Source organism: Condylura cristata, unplaced genomic scaffold (genome assembly GCF_000260355.1).
Source record: "Condylura cristata isolate star-nosed mole 26May11 unplaced genomic scaffold, ConCri1.0 scaffold00001, whole genome shotgun sequence".
In the NCBI taxonomy this organism is placed as follows: domain Eukaryota; kingdom Metazoa; phylum Chordata; class Mammalia; order Eulipotyphla; family Talpidae; genus Condylura; species Condylura cristata.
This window is the reverse complement of record NW_004567102.1, coordinates 50,408,104-50,423,807: the sequence shown is the minus strand read 5'-3', so window position 1 is coordinate 50,423,807 and position 15,704 is coordinate 50,408,104. Positions and strand designations below refer to the sequence as shown.

The 15,704-nt window shown below is 38.5% G+C and overlaps 1 protein-coding gene and 1 pseudogene across 2 annotated transcripts in view; both read left to right on the top strand.

Annotated features, from left to right (window-relative positions):
* PDSS2 (prenyl (decaprenyl) diphosphate synthase, subunit 2) overlaps positions 1–15,704 on the top strand; it is a 229,656-nt gene that overhangs the window by 184,078 nt on the left and 29,874 nt on the right. For both annotated transcript variants that reach the window (XM_012722626.1, XM_004673745.2), the window contains exons 5-6: positions 6,054–6,227; positions 7,142–7,273. In XM_012722626.1, the coding sequence (XP_012578080.1) occupies positions 6,054–6,227; positions 7,142–7,273 (306 nt within the window). The remainder of the gene's footprint in view (positions 1–6,053; positions 6,228–7,141; positions 7,274–15,704) is intronic.
* On the top strand, positions 10,042–10,842 carry LOC105853698 (annotated as a pseudogene).

Here is a 15,704-nt window from a genome sequence, read left to right as displayed (position 1 = left end):
ATATAATCCAAACCTCTGGGCCTCTTAACTAGCTGACTTATGTTCATCTTTCTCCACCTACCTCATTGACCATATGCTTCCACAATCTCCAGCTAATATTGATGCCTCAAAGTCTTCTCTATCTTCCTAAGTAATTTCAGTTTATTCAGAACCAGCTAACAATTCCTCATTAAAGCCTTCTTTAATCCTTCCCTGATAGAAAGATTCACTCCCTTCTCTGTACTATAAGCATACCTTTCTTTGCACGTACCAAACTCTGTTTACTCCTGCTATTTCTCCCCTGCTGAACTTCTCCTACAGGTCAAAGAGTAGTGATGCCTTGTTCTCTAAACAGTGCCTGGCATGTAGTAAGCAAATACATAAATCTGTTGAGCTACATTTCCTGCACATTTATATTATCTGTCAAGTACCAGCATACACTGCATTTCAAGGAAAGACAAGTTTCCACTCTACTCAGTGCTGTCCAATGTGTTTCTTTCAAAGATTTCAGTATTCCCTGCTGCCCCCACTGTGCAATCCCAATCCTTCTGAAGATTCTCTGCTGCCCTCTAGGTGGTAAGCTCCCCCCACCCCAAGGATACCTCCTGCTGAAGGACTGGTTCTCAATAGCTTTGGTCTCTTCTCATGCATGGTCATTGCCATGTATCTCAGCAAGAATTTTCTAGTGAGGAGAACAGAAAGGGGTTGACTGGCCCTACAGCAAAGAATTCCTGATTTTTTTAATATCATGGATTCCTTTTCTCTAATTTATGAGTAAGTAGTTTTACTTATAGTATAGAGGCACTTTTAAAACAGGCTATAGTTACACACATTTATCAAATATTACCAATTTCTCTTTCATGTTGTACATAAATATGCAACTTCCTCTCTATATCTGCTTTACTTTCGCCCATGTAATTGAATTTTAAATTAAAACAAAGTATTTCATTCTATCAGGTAATGTTTTTTCCCTCCCTCAGGATTTCTGGGGGAAAAAAAAGTTCTTATGATACCTACTCTCTTTAACTTTGTTACTTGTTTGCTATAGACTCCTAGATCTCTTACATGAATATTATTAAGACTTAAAAAATTTCAATTTTTTTTGATACTTCAATGGAGTGTCATACACTCTTAAATGCAAGCTGCTTTTTAAACTATGAAGTATTATGCATGTATATTATTATATACTAAGCAAAATAGTTGCTAAACTTCTGAGACCCAAAATGAATGCCTCTTCATTCTCTTCAAAATATAGTTTTTAAAGTTCTTTATCAATTAAATGGAAAAATGTCAAGATGTTTGAAAGCTGATAAAATAATGAATGAGCTGATATAATAATGAACTTCACACAGTTTTCAAGAAATACTAGATTCATTGTACTCTTTGCTTCCTTCTTATCCTAAATGTAGAGTCTCTATTGAAAATTTGTTTAAATTGACTTTTAAAAAAAAATTTTAAACTGTTTTGTCTCTTTTAGCCTCTTAAAACAACTGAAAAAGGCAATTATAGGCAAACAATTATAATGGTGAAATGCGGCATTAGAGAGATCTGATCTCTGCTTAAACCTAAATTTATGCTGCATTTATAAAGATAGCTCAGAATATGAATCTAAAGTTAGAAGCATGAACACAGGAAATATGTGAGTGCTTTTTAAAAGTACTTTTAGCTCAACAGGTAATCAGTTCCTTAGTTTCCCAAACTCTTCTTTTCTGATGATGTGAAGGGTAGCAATTTTTCTAGCTTGGTAAGTTCTAGTTGGAGCTTTGATGACTTTCTGGGTCGATTACTTTGCTTTTATTCTTAGCCCTGGACAGATCCTGACCAACTACTTCACAGATGCACATTGGTCTCATATGAATAGATATATACACTTATATTACTACCATTATGAAACCATTCAAAATACATATTCCCAGACAACTCAGTAGCAGAACAGCATATTATATCTGAGCTATCCATGAATGCCTATGTCACAGGCAAACATCATCTTGCAAGCTATAGCATTTTTTCCTGTTTTTCTAGTCCAAAAGTTCATGTGACTATGAATAAGAGGCCTATGTTTTTTAAATTAATATTCTCTGTCTGAGAGTCATTTGATAGGTGTGTTGGCATATATTACCTTGCTGAAAAAAAAAAGGAAATTGCATCAAAAGTAAATATTCACTGAATGTATCTTTCTTTTATATGTAATAAGCCTACTGTTAAAAGTGCATGTGTGTAAATTGATGCTGTAAGTATATCTAAATCTCATGTACTCTGACTACATTTATTCACATCACACTAATTCCGAGCATTGACTTCTGAAGATACCGATTGAGATGGTTGTCAAACTAGTTTCTTAGTACTTTAAAATTGTACCTAATTTTCCCTTTATAATAAAGTATATTCTTATTCCTTTGTAGTAAAACATGGCAAGCTGATGGAAAGGAATAGGGAAATTTTGTTTAATTTGTAATGAGCTTCACAAGAGGTAATAAGTAAATGTTCAGAGAAAAAATTTTCTGATTAATTTAGGAGCCAAATTATTGGCTTAGCTTCATTAACTAGTAGATTTCAGGGGACTCTAAGCTAATGGCTGTTTTGGTCATCTGAATTTTCTAGGCTTTTTTTTTTTCCCCCAGTGACTGCATATTACCTGCATAATTTTAAATAGAAATTATAAATAATGTTTTAATAATTTTAAAAAATGAACAAAACTGAATCTCATTGATAGAGAGATCCCATGTAATTATTCTGAAATAAAACTTTATTTATCTCTGTTTATGTCTATAGACATACATATACACACACGTGTGTGCCATCCCTAAACTGTAACTTCTTTAGGAGGCAAGCTATTTATTAATCTCCATATCACTTCATGGAGAACATGACCCACAATAGAACCTAAATAAATATTTGTTGTATGAATAAATGAGAATGGTTTACAACCATTATAAAAAGTTAATTTTGGGGCCTCCCTGGTGGCCCAATGAGTTAGGACACAGGACTGCAAGCAAGCGCAGCCACTTCAGTGCGAGTTCAATTCCCGGCCCTGGAGGTGACCCACATGGCACAGCAGACCTCTCCTAGCCCACCAACTGCTCCCCTTAGCAATGTACTTTGTCTGTCTGCCTGTTCTGCTCCCCACTCTGTCTCTGGTGAATCCTTTCACCACACCTACAACTCTGGCTTGTACCCCAATTCTGTATGCATTAATAAATAAATAAATCTTTTTTAAAAAAGTTAATTTTGAGAATCATGTATGTTTTTTAAATGTTATTTTTAGGCATTTGAAATTTATACCTTTGAGAATAAGAAATGTAAAGTATACTCATTACTTTTTTATTTTTTAACAACTTTATTGAGATATACTTAACATATTTGTACATTTCTAAGTTTTGGTTTATCCCCAGTATTTTAATCTTTATTCTCATAGTTGTAATGGGAGAAAAGGCCATCTGTATATTTTCTGATTAGTTCTTATGTATGAAATCTCTGGTTACACATCTAATATTGTCATTATAAATTCATTTAATATTTGATTAATGTATGTTATTCTGTAACTGAATTATTTTCTTGTTGGTAGTGTTTTCTTAACTGAGCTGCACATTGTATTATCTTCAAATAGTCATAAACTCTTGCTATTTTTTATGCCCTTATCTTTCTCTCAAATCTTCTACCATGTTAATAGCAATGGTATTGCATGTATCTCTGTCTCATTCTAGAGTTTAGAAAGTAAGGCTCATGTGTTTCCTGTAAAGTATTTGCTGACTTTTGGTGAGCACACAACCAAATACAAACCTGTGTGATTAAAGAAACCTCTTCCTGTTTTACCCAGCAAGGATAGTTGAATTTTGTCAAGTGCCTCTTTAGTGTAAATGGAGAGATAAGGTTTTTATCTAAATTTCATTAATAGAATATTTTGGCTTTGCACATTTTAAAATGCAGTCTCAGCTTTCTAAAGTTAATGCCACTATTAATAACTAATGTTTCATAAAGCAGGTTAAAGTTTCTGCAGTTTTTCCTCTGTGTGATTTTTTTGATTATTACACAATTCCATTGCATATTTGCAAATGTTGCCACAAATGGAACTCTCTTTTTGTTTAAAAGCCTACTAAAATTAAACCGCTAATTTTATCTGACCAATGGCTGAAAAGTCCCATCAACATGGTTAAAGAGAGAAGGCTGCATCTGAGCCCGCCTTTTAATGGTCCCTATTTAAGTTTTCTTATTATTTTTTTTATAAGATCCCAAATAATAGTAGAAGGAGATAGATTATGGTGTAGATGCAAGAAGCAAAGTGTTTGGTTTAATTAAACCTACTGGAAAGACTCTAGGTAAGTTAGAGATTTCAAAGAAGTACCATCAATTGAACATTGTCTTAATATATTTGCTTCATCATTCTTGTCCTCAGAGAATTCACTGCCTCAAGCAAAACTTACAGCAGGTCATTTACTCCTGTACCTGTTGCTCCTTGAGCCTGTTGAGTACTGAAACGTGGCTAGTGATGTACTGTAAATATAAAATAAACACTGACTTTGAAAACATGAAATGGCTCGTTAGTAATTTTGTATTGATTATGTGCCAAAATGATTTATTTGGGTGGATAAAATGTGTCAAGATTAATTCCCCCTGTTTCTTTTCACTTTTTTTTTTTTTTTAAAGATTTATTTATTTGTGCATACAGAACTTTGGTACAGGCCAGGCCAGAGGTGCAGGGGCAGTGAGAGAATTCACCAGAGACAGAGTGGGGAGCAGAAACAGGTCGACTGTCGAAGTACACTGCTGAGGAGAGCAGCGGGCGGGTCAGGAGAGGTCTGCCACGCCATGTGGTCACCTCCAGGGCAGGCAGGGATCGAACTCATGCTGAAGTGGCTTTAGCTTCTCAGTGCTGTGCTTTAACCTACTGCACCACCAGGGAGGGCCCTCTTTTCACATTTTTAATATAGTTACTAGCACATTTAAAATTACATATGTGGGCCCTCCCTGGTGGTGCAGTAGGTTTAAGCACAGCACTAAGAAACTAAAGCCACTTCAGCATGAGTTTGATCCCTGCCCGCCACAGAGGTGATCCATATGGCATGGCAGACCTCTCCGGACCCACATGCTGCTCCCCTCAGCAGTGTACTTCAACGATCTGCCTGTTCTGCTCCCCACTCTGTCTCTGGTGAATCCTCTCACTGCCCCTGCATCTCCGACCTGTACCCCAGTTCTGTATGGATAAATAAATAAATCTTAAAAAAAAATTAATATGTGACTAATGTATTAGCCATCACTGGTCTAGTAGGTGGTATGTGTAACTTAAAGACACCACATTGATTTTCATAATTTAAAAAGGTGAAGTTAAATAAACTACAGTTATAGCTTCTCTTTCATCTTGTTTCATCCAGAGGGAATAAACTTTGATGTATTGTAATCTTATCATACTCCATTATAAGATTATCTCCTCTGTGATGCTTCCATTTAACTGTATATTGTTAAAAAAGAAAAAAATTCAGTGCCTTCATTATGCCTTTAACATTTTCACCTAAATTAAAGGCAATAGCATTATTGTGTTTTGAAATGCTGGCTTTCAAGAACTGAATATACATATATTTTAAGATTTATTTATTTAAGCGTAGAGAACTGGGGTACAGGCCAGAGGTACAGGGGCAGTGAGAAGATTCACCAGAGACAGTGGGGAGCAGAACAGGCAGATCGATGAAGTACATGGCTGAGGGGAGCAGCAGGCGGGTCAGGAGGGGTCTGCCACACCATGTGGATCACCTCCGAGAATGAGGATCGAACTCATGCTGAAGTGGCTTTAGCTTCTTAGTGCTGTGCTTTAACCCTCTGTGCCACTAGGGAGGGCCCAAGAACTGAATATATTTTAATAGAATGTCCCTACCTCAAAATAATTTTTTCTTGAGCATATCTTTCCCTTTTCCCCCATTACCCTAAAAAGGCAGTTCCTATACTCAATTTTTTAGGTAGAGCTTTTAGTCATAGCCTAAGTGTTTTTGAATAGTTCATCTCTTAACTTTTACTCTTCAAAAACAAAAACAATTAAATTTCTCCTAAAGCCTTTTTTATCTTGGCTTTGTTGCATTTTTTAGGAAGATTATATCACAGATGATATTGGAATATCGACTTGGAAGGAGCAGACTTTTCTCTCCCATGGTGCATTATTAGCAAAGAGCTGCCAAGCTGCAATGGAATTAGCCAAGCATGATGCTGAGCTTCAGGATACGGCATTTCAGTATGGGAAGCACATGGCCTTGAGTCATAAGGTATTTGCATATCCTTTCTCTCTTTCCAGTACTCAACTAAAGTGATACACAAGAAACCTTTTGCCATTTAATAAGTTGCCTTTATATCTATTTTAAAATGTTTATTGTGTGCTTAAAATCTGTCATAGATGGTGAGTGTTATGTAATGTGAACAGTATGATTGGTTAGTGCTGTGTCATTTTGATATCTCTGATGTTTGTCTTTTCTTACCACCTAGAAAGATCCTTGGAAAAATTTTGTAAATTATTGAATAACAATTAATATTGCTCTTCACAAAATGGAAGAATATTTTCATTTACGTTACAGTTCTCTTGGTTTCTTATGTAAAGCAAATTGTGTACATTAATGACATTTACAAATATACTGATTAAAATAAAAAACTTTAATTCTAATGACTCTTTTGCATGCATACATTGAAATATAAAATGTCCTGAAAGTAGCTGTTATATTTTTTCCTCTCTATATATGTAATTTTAAAATTCCATTTTAAAAATATATATACACATGTCTTAGATGTTAGTTAATAGCTCAGGAGAGCAAGGAAAATATATGGATGTATATATATATATCTCATATGAGTTTTTTACATATTTTATTAAATTGTGGATTAGTTTATTGAGCAGTTATATCTGTTAAATCTTTTTCTGGATCCTTATCTTGAATTTAAAAAGAAAATAAAAGCTCCTGCCAAAAACAAAAAGGAATGTGTTAGGAAAAATTATTTTAAATAATTTTAAAGATTATTGTTACCACATGAACTGTTCTTTTGCTTACTAAAATACATCTAATAATTACATTCCTTAAATTTCACCTTATACTGTATTAATTTATGCTTTCTGAATGATAAGACTTCATCTGAATGATAAAGTCTATATGCATTTCACTGATTCAGTTCTTTTGACTACTCCCTCTAGATAAATTCTGATCTCCAGCCTTTTATTAAAGAAAAGACCAGTGACTCCATGGCTTTTAGTCTAAACTCAGCTCCTGTAGTGTTACATCAGGAATTTCTTGGAAGAGATATCTGGATTAAGCAAATCAAAGAGGTAAAATGAAATCACTCCTATTTTAGATACCAATACTATGTAGATTTTAGAACATGATTCATGAACATCTGAGACTACAGACCCACCTTCTAAGAGCATATCCACAAAACAGGTAGAGTTCTTTTTTTTATAATTTTAAAGAGAGAAGATATTAGATGAAAGTTAGAGACATCAATGCTGTTTTTGTATTATCTGAGTATTTAGAATACTGCAACAGAAAACTAGTGCCTGTGGTATGAATGTTAATTAACTCGGATGATTTTTTTTTTTTCTTTCTAAAGGCTCTCAAAAATTGGGCTATGGTAATAGCACACCACCCTTTAACTGACAGTAATTTCCCATCTGTAGACTCTAGCACACGCTGCAGAATTCCAGGAGCTCCGTCTGTCGACTCATTGAGTTATTTTAAAACAACTTGGACCCTGAATACTCAAGTTCTGAGACATTATCAAAGAAAAAACATGGTGAAGTGGGAGGGATAAAAGAATTCAAACTAGATAAATTTCCTATGGGGTGGGGGATGGATTTTGTTGGAAGAAAGTTAAACAGAATTTTCTTGGTTTTCTTTTAATCAAAAAGTTCTTGCCCTTTTATCCAAAACTAAATGAATTTTATTTAACTTCATGTTTTCTAACCTACTGGGTTAACCTGAGACTGTGCACATGGGAGTCAGGCACAGCTGAAGATGGGCCATACTTAAAGCTGAGAAAGCCTGAGTGCATTCCAAACGAGAGTATATTCTCCCTCCTTATGCTCTTCCCTATGGACTTCCAGGGGAGAGAAGACGGCTTAAAAATTTTCCAGAAAAAGGATCCCTTTCTGGAGAAACTGTGAAACTCAGGAGGAAAGATCTACAGATGTGAATGTTTGAGGTTCCCTCAGTAGAAGTGCCATATCCCTCACCTGCCCTCCTGCAAGGAAGCCCACCAGTTGACAAGCCTCAGAACATCCAGCTGAAGTAGAATAGGTAGTAGAGGACCACTAGGCATCAGAGAAAGCTTCTACAATGAAAGAATGAGCCAAAAGCAAGCTGACTGGAAAGACATTTCAAAAATACTATAATCAGTATACTCAGTATATATAGAAATAGAGATTCCAAGAAAAAGAAATCAAAATAATAAAGTATAAAAATTTGAAATCAAAATTTCTAATACAGATGACTGAGATACCTAGGAGAAATAATTTCAAAGAAAACAGATGGAACTGATGTGCTTGACCATATTGAAAATTTAGGGGTAGATTAATGATAGGAACTTAAAAAAAAAAACTAAGTGCCCCAGTACCTATTGCTGCATAGTTTATTACTCCAAAACTGAGCTTTTAAAATAAACAGTGTGTGTGTGTATGTGTGTGTGTGTGTGTGTGTGTGTGTGTGTGTGGTTTATGTGTATAGTGTATATAATGGTATAATGGGTTTTGTGGGTCAGGAATTTGGATAGTGCACAGGGAGATGTCTAAGGCATCAGCTGGAAAGATCCAGAGTCTAGAGGTTTCTTGATGATGCTGAACATTGGAATCATCTGGACACTCCTTCACTTATGTCTGGCACCTGGATGGGGTATCTGGAAGACCAGGCTGCTGATGAACCAGAATGTTCATGTCTGGTTTCTGCATGAATTTGGCTTCCTTCCAGCATGGCAGCTTCAGCATGGTCAGATTCCTTTCTTGCTGGCTCAGAATTCCAAACACATGTTTGCCAGCTAACAAGACAGAGGCTACGTCCTCTTTTATGGCCATTCTCAGAAGTCACTTCCACATCATTTACATGTCATGATCTCTTATGGAACTAGTCACAAAAATTTGAAAAATGAGGTCTATGGTCCCACCAAAATCAAGAGGAGAGGCTGGAGACTTCATGTATCAGTGGGATAAAGAATTCTGAGATCCAGTTCCTAAACAGCCACACTAGATATATGGAGCAAAGTGAGGTAGTTATTATCTATAATGGAAAAGTTAGACATAAAAGAAATTAATCATAATACTCTATATTACTTAGAGAATAATACTTATGTAGCATAGAAATGTAAATACTAAATTCAACCAAGTAGTGGGAAAGTGTGTTTGATCAGTTAAGAAATATAATGCCGCTCCTTTCCCAGTTCCTCAGAGGAGCAGCTGATGGTGACGTCTTCAGTCCAGACTGTTTGTCACTTTTGGGCCAACCAAGGCCATTGCAGGTGTTAGAAAATACCAAAGTTGGGGCCCTCCCTGGTGGAGCAGCAGATTAAAATGCAGCACTGTGAAGCTGACCACGGCCGCTGCCATGCGAGTTCCATCCCTGTGCCCAAGGTGACCCACATGGCGCAGCAGACCTCTCCTGCCTAGCTCACTGCTCCCCTCAGCAGTGTACTTCATGGATCTGCCTGTTCTGCTCCCCTCTCTGTCTCTGGTGAATCCTCTCATCGCCCCTGCACCTCTGGCCTATACCTGTTTAGTATGCATAAATAAATCTTTTTTTAAAAAAGAATTTATAAAATAAAATAAAGAAAATACCAAAGTTCACACACTCATAACCTAGGACTACCCTCCACTGGCATCCCTATGCTGTTCCTGAGCAGCTGGTAGGATGTACCCTACCAGCCAGTTATTCAGCAAAGGAGTTTGACGAGGAAAGGCACCAGACTAGACAGGTGCCCTTACCAAAATAAAAAGTACTTAGACAAGTACTTCTCTCGGTGTTGTGATGGAAGTCAGTATGTTTATTTCCATGGGGAGAATGAAACTACTTTCTGAATGGTGGACATAAAACACACACACAAAAGACTGCCTACTGGCAAAACTGGATGCAGTATGCACAGAGGAATGTCTGCAGAGACACAGATCAAGGGAACACATTGTAAATCACCCTGCAGACTCTGCCAAAGAATGACAAGCAGAAAGAGAACTCAAAACTGCAGGCAAAAATTCCAGAAACAATTTGGAGTGAGGCAAAAATGGGACCAAAAAACTCACAAAAACCCTGAGGTCCATAGTACAGGAAGGTGAGACAGGAAATGGGCTTTCCTCAGTTTATGACGTTGTACTATGTGAAAGTATTAGAGCCACAGGATATGGAGGGTGATGGGGCCCTAGCTAATGATGATAAAGCTTTTGATCACATCACCCTAAGAATGTGAAACCTCTGTGGAGCACCTTCCACTCTGTCACCAGCACCAACAACCGTGATATCCGAAAGCTGGCAAAAATTCAGGGAAGTGTGTTTGCCACTGATGTAATTCTAGCCACGCTGATGAACTGTACTGGCTCTGCATATTCCTGAAACAGGGTGGTCCAGAATGTTGGGTCCAAGCTCTTGTTTGACAAAAGGGGCAACTCTCATACTGATGTCCTGACAGTGAGTGAAACAGTCACGAATCTTCCTCAAGCCAAAATAATTCTTTCAACTCACCCCACATCATGTCCATGTCCTGCATCAACTACACCTTCTCCCAGCAGCACTTGAGGAAGAAAGGTACAATTTCCCCCACCCAAACCTGTTTCTACAGGAGAACATGGGTAAGAATGGCTTCACCTCTAGTGCATACATTACTGCAGTAGAAGCTTGGAAACATCAGTCTTATTCATTGTGAGCATGACAATGAATAAGTGCCATGACTGGAGCCAGTGAAATGTCCTTCGCCAACATCAAAATCCTCTGTGAGTGGGATTCTAGACATTGTAATGGCAGTGACTGGCATTAGAAGCCGAACTCTCAGCAAGGGGCTGTCATTGCTACCAAGCTAAAGAACAACAGCTGCAAGTGGGCCTGATGGACCTGCTGTGCTTTGCTGGCGGGGCCCAAAGACCTCAGGCTTGGCCGTGTGCCCCGGCACCACACCAGCTCTTGTGTGCCCAGCAGCTCCAGCCCAGTGAGTCTGTACCACGTCAACTGGAGTGTAGCAGACACCTGGGGCACCCTGCGCTGGGTCATCAGCATCTGATAAAGCTAGAGGAGGACAGGTACCTTATCCTCAGTGGCCCAACAAGCAGGTCCTGGACATGCACAGACTGCCCTGCAGCAACTTCAGCTCTGATGTGGTGGGAGAGGAAGGGAAAGGAGAGGAAGAAACTTAAACCAGATGGTGATATGGTACTGGCGTTTGTAATTCCGTCAAGCCTAGAAGTGCCTTGGATGCCTCACAGAACATTTGTTTGATTCTTACTCTCTGAAGTTTAGAGGTATGGAATAAATCATAAATCTATTTAGTTTCCTTAAAAAAGAGGTGATCTAATGATTCTTTTCATGATAGGATCAATAGATAGTATCTAAAGTTTAGAAATCAAGTAAGAAAAATATTTGAAAGTAAATGGCAAAAGAAACAACTAAAGAGAGGGAACAGAGAGAGTTCTGGAGAGTGCTAGTTGTTTTATTAGAAGTCCTGTATTATGGGCCTCCCTGTGGCGCAGAGGTTAAAGTCTCAGCACTCTCAAGCTATTTGGAGACATCGGTCTTATACATTCTGAGCATGACAGTGTCGTGACTGGAGCCAGTGGAGAAATGTCCTTGCCAGCCAGAGAGTTGACCCACATGGCGCAGCAGACCTCTCCTGTCTCACCCACTGCTCCTTTCAGCAGTTTATTTCAGTAGATCCACCTGTTCAGCGCCTCACTCTGCCTCTGGTGAATCCGCTCACTCCCCCACCCCGCTTGGAAGCCTCACAGGCATCCAACCCCCCACACCTCTGGCCTGTATCCCAGCTCTTGTATGCATAAATTTTTTTTAAAGGGTCAATTACAGACCCTCCCTGGTGGCGCAGTGGATTAAAGCATAGCACTAAGAAGCTAAAGCCACTTCAGCATGAGTTTGATCCCCACCTGCCAGGGAGGTGATCCACATGGTGCGACAGACCTCTCCTGACCCTCCCGCTGCTCTCCTCAGCAGTGTACTTCGTCTGCCTGCCTCTTCTGCTCCCCACTCTGTCTCTGGTGAATCCTATCACCGCCCCTGCACCTCTGGCTTGTACCCCAGTTCTGTATGCACAAATAAATAAATCTTAAAGGAAAAAAAAAAGGGTCAATTACAATTTTAGGTTAGTCCTTCCCTGATGGCACAGCCAGTTAGGACTCAGCACTGCAAGCTCAACACAGCTGCTTCAGTGCAAGTTCGATTCCCCAGCCCCGGAGGTGACCCATATGGCATGGCAGACCTCTCCTGTCTCGCCCGCTGCTCCCCTCAGCAGTGTACTTCAGTGATATGCCTGTTCTGCTCCCCCCTCAGTCTTTGGTGAATCCTCTCACTGCTCCTGCACCTCAGTTATGCATACCCCAGTTTTGTATGCATAAGTAAAATCTTTCTTTAAAAATTTAAAAAGAAGTCCCATTTTATTTTACTTTTTAAATGCCACATATATATTTATTTTATTTAGAAACATTTAAGATTTATATTCATTAGTAATTACATTTCTAAGACGCTATCAAAGAAAAATATCAAAGACATTTGAGTTTAAGCAAAGAAACTCAAATATGTACTAATTCTAAAAGAAAGATGAAAATTAGTCCATTTAAAAAATAGAAAAGGGGCCCTCCCTGGTGGTGCAGCGGGTTAAAGCACAGCACAAAGAAGCTTAAGCCACTTCAGCATGAGTTCAATCACCACCTGCCCTGGAGGAGATCCACATGGCGTGGCAGACCTCTCCTCACCCGCCCGATGCTCCCCTCAGCAGTGTACTTTGTCGATCTGCCTGTTCTGTACCCCACTCTGTCTCTGGTGAATCCTCTCACCCTCCGCATCTCTGGCCTGTACCCCAGTTCTGTACGAATAAATAAATAAATTTAAAAAAAAATAGAAAAGGGTTGTAAACCAATGGCAAATCAATAAAAACTTATTTAAAGAGTATAGAAAGGTTAATGAGGTATAGTACAATAAATATCACACATCTATTGAATATTGTATTACTGGAGTATATTTGTGTGTTTTTTGACAGCTGAATCGAAAATATATATACAGATGGTGTTATAGCTCTAATTGGGTTACATTGGAATACATTGCAGATTTACATTTTAGTTGAGAAGATCCAGCTAAATGTGTTAAATGAAAGCTACCAACTCTCCCTTGACTATTCTCATGTATACATCTTACATATAAAAGTTGCATGGATATGAATTTTAAAGACGCTTCACAGAAAAGAGACATATTTAACTCTTAGTTCCTTTGCAAGCTTAGAGTTGAAAATGTAGACAAGAGAGCAGTCCAAGATTTCCTAAACAATTGGTGAAGTATTCCCAAACCACTACCCCAACTTGAGTTAGATTCAAAGGTGTAGCCTTTCCAAGTAAACCTTGCCTTATGTAGTAAGCAAATCAAGTAGATCTTTTCTAGAGATCAGTAATCCCTGCCAAGATGATATCATTGAGCAGGTGATGTCCTGCCCTCCAGCCTAGACTCCTGTAATCTCTAAATCCTCATCCTTCAGGAAAGGCTGGCAGCTAATGCCCACCTCAACATCCCACCAGCCTCCTGGGGTTTGTTCTACTTTCTTTTCTTTTTAATTAAAGATTTAAGTATTTATGCATACAGAACTGGGATACAGGCCAGAGGTGCAGGGGCAGTGAGGGGATTGACCAGAGACAGAGTGGGGAGCAGAACAGGCAAACTGACGAAGTACACTGCTGAGGGGATCAGTAGGTGGGTCAGGAGAGGTCTGCTGCACCATGTGGGTCACTTCCCTGGCCAGGGATCAAACTCATGCTAAAGCAGGTGCGGCTAGGTTTGTAGTGCTGCATTTTAACCAGTTGTGCCACCAGGGAGGGCTCCAGGCCCTTCTTATATCTCCTATTCTGAGTCTAGAACAGGATCACTGATGAAGTGAAGATCTAATCACCTGAAGCAAATAAAAAGTTAATGTCTGTTATGTAGGTGGGAATGTTTTTCAGATTAAAGACTGTCTACATGAATATATCTTAACATTCTAATTTGTAGTGTACAAGGTTATTTACAGCTATGAGAAATTGATTATATTCTGTGAACACTCTCAGTCATAGTTAGGGGAAACAGTTTGCACCACATCTGAGGACAGCTTGTACCAAAATTCAGGGAGGTATGTTTGTTAATCATAGAATTAGTTCCATGCTATCTTTCCAGTTGTTTCTACTTTTTACCACCTTCTACATTTTTTGCGATCCTTTCTTTCTTCAGGTTTTGAATTTTGCTGCAAGATTCTTAAGCAAATAGTAAATTCACCTTTGAATTAGGCATAGTACCTGGCATAGTGATTACCTGGCATAACCATCCATCCAACTACTGTCAAAAGTACGTGTGGGGTGGTCTTTGCAGGCTGAGGCTGTTTGGTGACAGCCCTATTTTGTTAAATAGAAAGCATCAAGTATGGACCATAGAGGAACAGGATTTGGAAGACCTGCCTTCCACTTTGGATGCTGCTCACATCTGTACAAACCTTAGTCACATTCTTTTGTATCCTTATTACTATTTTCTGTAAAATGATAGCATTGAACTATATTATTTCTGTGAGCTCTTTCAGCTCTCAAATAAATCTAAGCAACATGTCTCTTAAGGAAGAAATGCATTATAAGAAAAATATTAGTAGCTTAACACTAGTTTTGACACAGTAATAGAAAAGTCTTGTTCTCAATGATGGAAGCCACCTATGATTTCTTATTAGAACATGTAAAATTACTTCCCTGCCCCACTTTGTATTCCAGCTATCCTTTTGACTTCCTTGGAGAGAGTGAGAATTAATGACTACACAAGAAGGGAGGAGGAGATCACATGCCTTTAGTGCCGGTTCCTTATCATTCTGAAACTAGGAAGGAAAGTATTTCCTATCAGGCCCTGTTGCCTTCTTTCCAGCTTCTCTCCCTCACCCCAATAAGCAATAGCTGTCCCTTTCCATGACACATGTAGGCACACACTCACCATACCCTTTCACAAGATGCATATACGAACACCAGGCCAGACCTGAAACAACTGAAAAATATGTGTTGAAACCATTTCCACACAAAATTCTATAAATCCCTACATTGATTGGAAATTTAAACTTGTAGAAAAATAATGATCAGGTAAATATAGTGATAGTGAGTGGGTAATTTATCCTAGGTAGCCAAAATTATTACCTATCATTTTGATTCCTAATAAAATCAAAAATCCTTCCGAGAACCACAGAGTTCCAATTCTCTCACAGGCCAGGGACTGTTGCAGGTCAGCAAGCTTTCTCTATAATGGTCTTTCTTATTTTCTGTTGCCATTATAAGTCACCTGAAGAAATAACAATTATGATAATATTTTTGTGGCTATTTCTGAAAGTATTGGAATGTCCCTTAGACTTGTGACATTCTGACACTGTCTTAAGTGCCTAGAAAATACCTTAAGTGAAGGCTCTCCCTGGTAGCACAGCGGGTTAAAACACTGCACTGAGAAGCTAAAGCCACTTCCGCATGAGTTCGATTCCCGCCTGCCCTGGAGGAGACCACATGGCGTGGCAGACCTCTCCTGACC